The sequence below is a fragment of the Arachis hypogaea genome, chromosome 4 (genome assembly GCF_003086295.3).
Source record: "Arachis hypogaea cultivar Tifrunner chromosome 4, arahy.Tifrunner.gnm2.J5K5, whole genome shotgun sequence".
NCBI lineage: Eukaryota > Viridiplantae > Streptophyta > Magnoliopsida > Fabales > Fabaceae > Arachis > Arachis hypogaea.
The window spans coordinates 1,620,811-1,625,830 of record NC_092039.1 but is presented as its reverse complement, the minus strand read 5'-3'; the positions used below and the strand labels follow the sequence as shown (position 1 = coordinate 1,625,830).

General features: G+C 30.6%; 1 protein-coding gene across 1 annotated transcript; it reads left to right on the top strand.

Annotated features, from left to right (window-relative positions):
• The first annotated feature begins 922 nt into the window (after window positions 1-922).
• Window positions 923-3,580, top strand: LOC112795639 (protein BUD31 homolog 2). Its single transcript, XM_025837673.3, has 4 exons — window positions 923-1,203; window positions 1,649-1,751; window positions 1,855-2,042; window positions 3,300-3,580. The coding sequence occupies exons 1-4, from the start codon at window positions 958-960 to the stop codon at window positions 3,453-3,455; spliced, it is 693 nt and encodes a 230-aa protein (XP_025693458.2). The 5' UTR covers window positions 923-957; the 3' UTR covers window positions 3,456-3,580.
• Window positions 3,581-5,020: the final 1,440 nt, after the last annotated feature.

Below are 5,020 nucleotides of genomic sequence, written 5' to 3'. Positions count from 1 at the left end.
TGGATGATGTTAATAATATTGGCAATAATACTAGCAAGTTCAAGAACATAGGTGTGAATGATGATAGTGATGCACACAAAGTTCAGGAACAATCTCTTCTTTCTCCTTCTTCATCTTCTTTTTCTGTTTCTCCAACTTCATCGTTAAAAATAGTGTTTTTCTTTTGTATTTGTTCCTTCGCAACAGAACTCCATGCAAATGCAGTTCCATTACCAAAACGAAACAAGAACAAATACCTCTAAGCTAAGGAGGAAGAAGCACCATAACTTACTGTTTAAAAATTTTGGGAGAGAACAAAGAGGATAAGAGTTAAGTAGAGATAGAAAGACCAAATCGAATACCAATTACAATCTTAACAGCTAAGCTAGTTGTTGTTTTGTCACATTAGCACTGAAACGAGTGAGTCATCACTGAAAATATGTCCGAGACTATTATAGTGCCTGAACCTAAATATGAAAAATCACGGTAATAAAATTAGAATATCAATGATCAAATTGGATAATCTCATAAATTTAAGGGGTTATTATAGAGATTTACTCAAAAATTATGTATTTAAAAAATCTAACCTTTGACTCCCAAATTTTAGTACTTTTAATTTTGGTGTTGTGTTTTCAATAATATTTTTTAATAATGTTGAGATTTAGTGTATTTTTTCATATAAAAATCATAAATTTAAGAAAATTTGTGACTTTCAATTTTTTTTTAAACATGTAAATCTAAGAGTCAGATTTTTTTAATTTAAATATATAAATATGACCTTCAAATTTATATTTTAGCATTAAAAAAACTTTAAATATGTAAATTGAACCTTTCAATTTATTTTATAATAAAAAATATTTTAATATTCTCCGATTTATACATTATCAAATCTAACCTAAAAATTTTCTATAAATTTTATTATTGTTCAAATCTAAATGTCCAATTTATTATTTAAAATTAAAAAAATTTAAAATTCATATGAAAGAAAACCAATTAAGTATTAACCATTACAATGAATTAGCACAACTACAAAAATTAGCCCAAATTTTAAACCCTCCTTTACCTGCTACTTCACGAACTGTAAATCAGAGTGAGAAACCCTCAATTCTTCCAGTGTTGTGTGCTCGTGCTTCTTCTTTTGTTTCGGCGTTCTGCTGCTCCGCTCTCATTCTCGCCTGCGTCGTTTCGTTCTTCTTCTGTTCCGCCTCAACCGTCTGCCTTCGTGTGAGTTCTGCTCTTCTTCTTCTACCTCGTGTTTTTTTCCCGTTCATCTCCCCAGTCGTGCGATTTTCAATTCTACACTTATGCCTCTTTTTTGGGGTAAATTTTATCGGTCTGGAGTTGAGAACATAATTGATCATGAAAATGTTGAACGATGTTGGATTGCTGCTATATACTTATAATTCATTCATAATGTTTCATGTTAGGTGAAAATTCAGGTGCAGTTGACTTCACGTGAAGTTAATAACTGAGAGTCGTTACATAATTTAAGTGATTTGACTAAATTTTCATCTAATAGCTCTCAACTATCAAATTTCCGTGAAATCGACTGCACTTGAATTTTCACGGTCATGTTATACATGTAATTCAAGCAAGTTATGTCCAATAAAAATTTTAGGTAGAATATATGTAAGATTCAGTCTCTGATATGTTAGTTCTTTGTTGACAGGAACAAAACATGCCAAAAGTGAAGACCAATCGTGTTAAGTACCCAGAGGGCTGGGAACTCATTGAGCCTACACTCTCTGAACTTCAAGTGAAGATGAGGGAAGGTTTGAAGTTGCCATATGCATTCCTTGCTTGATGGATGATAGTATGATACTTATCTCTGAACTTATATGAAACCGAAAAGTTCTTAATCCATTGATCTTGCAGCTGAGAATGACCCCCATGATGGCAAAAGAAAGTGCGAGACGTTATGGCCTATATTCAAGATTGCATACCAGAAGAGCCGCTACATATTTGACCTTTACCATCAGAGGAAGGAAATTTCTAGAGAGTTGTATGAGTTTTGCTTGGATCAAGGATATGCTGACCGCAATCTTATTGCAAAATGGAAGAAGGTACCTCCCTTTTTTTTTTCTTTTTTGGTTTAAAATCGCTTTTATATGACTGTAAATAGAATTTTCACTAACGAGAAGAGTTAAGTAAAACTTGGGGGTGGAGGAGGAGAATTCAACAGTTACTTATTAAAAAAACCCTTAAAACATGATTTTAGAGTATGTTAGTGGGATTAGATTATAGTTCATCGTATCAGTAAGTCTAGTTAGGAGATATTATCATCTAGCTACAAGTTGCAAGTTGCCATAGTTATTGTGTGAATCCATGCTGACATATTAACTAAGCGACTAGCTCGCACACCCTTTGTTGAATTGCTATGGCAAGCTGGGATTGTTAGACTTGTTTTCCCCTGCCAAGTTAAGAGGTAAAGTTAGTGCATCAACAACGCTAATAATACCTAATTGAGAGGAATTGTTAGTGGGATTAGATTGTAGTTATCATATCCGCAAGTCCAGTTAGGAGATATTTATCATTTAGCTACAAGCCTACAAGTTGCAAATTGCCATAGTTATTTAATGTGTGATTCAGTGAACTGCTGCCATGTCTATTCTGTCAAGATAGTCAGTTGAGGTGTTAGGTTAGTTAGTTGCACTCAATTGTTAAGTTACTAGTAGTATATAAGGCTTGCTTGTAATTGAAGTAATTGATATTCTCCATTTCCTCTATTGAATCAATTTTACCCCTCTTCAAACTCTCTCAATTCACTCTCTTTTTCTCTACTTTCTCTGTGCAATATGTTTTCGAGCATGTTCTTTAACAGAGTATAAGACTATGCAAAGTAGTGAGAACATGAAACCTTCAATTAAAGGCTTCTGAAAGAGGTGACAACACTGTAACTAAGTCTAAGGGGGAAGAAAAGGGAAGGGGGGGAGCGGTGTTCGGAGTTTCAATTTTAGAGGGGAAGGGAGGGAAGGGAAGTGCTTGAGGAGTAAAGTGAAGCTTTTCTTTATGTTCTTTTTTAAACACTTCCCTTAAATCATGAATTTTCCCACCATAAGTCCAGCTTGCAAGCACAATCTAAAGAAGCCAAAGGTCCTCAGAAGATAAAATTCTAAGGACTGGTATGAATAGTAGTGCTTATGTGGTTTGCTTTCGTCGTATTATGGTGAAAGCTGTACTTGCTCTGAAATCTCCCATCCTTTTAGTTATCAAGCTTAATAAAAAAAGCCACTTCTCACACCTGATCAAAACAGGATAACTTCATTTTCAGTTTAGATCTATATTTGTCACTCTTATCTCCCTAATTTGTTTAATTGCAGCCTGGTTATGAACGATTGTGTTGCTTGAGATGCATGCAGACGCGTGATCACAATTTCGCCACTGCATGTGTTTGCAGAGTACCAAAACAACTCAGGGAGGAGAAGGTTATAGAGTGTGTTCATTGTGGTTGCAAGGGTTGTGCTAGTGGGGACTGATTTGGCCACAATTCTAGTGCGTCAGTTGTTGTGATTTTCTTGTTATAAATATATTGTCAAATAGCTTTCTCTTGTAATGTTTATCTTATGATTTGTATTAAGATGAATCTTGTTTTGATTTTTTATTTTGGCACTTACTATATGGCTGTTGGAGGAATGCTGCACATCCAAGTCTTTTTATAAACTAAGTCTAACCAAGTTAAATAATAAGACTTTGAACAATGTTAGTCATAACTGATTTTTGTTATCTTAGATCAATTTGGTTGGACTTAGTTAATAAAAAAATTTGGATGTGTAGCATTATTCAGCGAATTCCACTTATGAAAGCAAGCTCAATTAAGTTGTTTTCAAATCGTGCATGATTGACACACAATTAGAACTAAATTACCCATAATTTAATCGGTGCATACAAACATCAAAAAGAAAAACGCAAAGCTAGTGCAGGAAACTTAGTAAAAATTGCATTTTAAAATAGAATTTAATTTTAATACACTATCAGTTATGACAGATCTAAAAAATTTTAATAGTAGAGTTGAAAATATCTTAAAATAATTTTTTTGTTAAATATTAATATTTATATTTTGTATAATAAAGATATAAAAATTAAAAAAATTAGTATATACTTTTTTAAATGTTTTTTATTATATATAAATTCTAAAAAATATTTTTTTATTTCTAAAATCTAAACTCAAAATCTTAGATAAATTATAAGCAATTTGTTATCTTATATTTCTAATTATTGCATTTTTATTTTTTTTAACACTTAATAAATAAAAGAGCTAATCAATAGACATGTTAAGCCTATTAATACACTGATTTTTATAATTTAAAGTTAGATTTATATTTAAGTTTCAGAAAAAACTAAATTATTGGAGAATGAATGATTTAAGTAGGACCAAGAAAAAATATAAAAAAAGAACATTGAAGAGTTAAAGATCATATTTTATTAAATTGAGAAGATTCATTTTTAAACTATTGATTACCTCCCATTCAATTAGAAAATTCATTTGTTATAATATTTATGACATAAAATAACCTTTTCAACAAAAATAATAGTTATAAACAAGATCATTTAAGACTTAAAATAGATAATATTACTAATAAATAGATAAATAATACTCTTTCTTATATCAAATGATTTTTTGAAGACAAAAAATTATTAATAATTTTATGTATGTTTAAAATATTATGTTTCAGTTTGGTAATTAACTAATTAGTTAGTTTAAGAAAATATATTATCACTACTTGTTAGTTTTTTCTTAGTTGATTAATTTATTTTTAGTTTTAATACTAAATCAGATTTAACAAGATAAACATTACTGTATATTAGGTTTAACTAAATAAAATATTTTTTTAAGATAAACTTCGGAAAAAAAAAGCATCTGTAATTTACTATGGATGCGAAAACATCATAATGGGAGCAAATATATATAGTTATATATATTTTTTACTTTTTCTTCAAAATTACCGTGAAAACCCACTAATATTTCCTAGTCAAGACAAACTAGTAAGAACATTATGTTGTAAGAAAATATGGCCTGAATTTGGGCCCATCGAAAGTACCG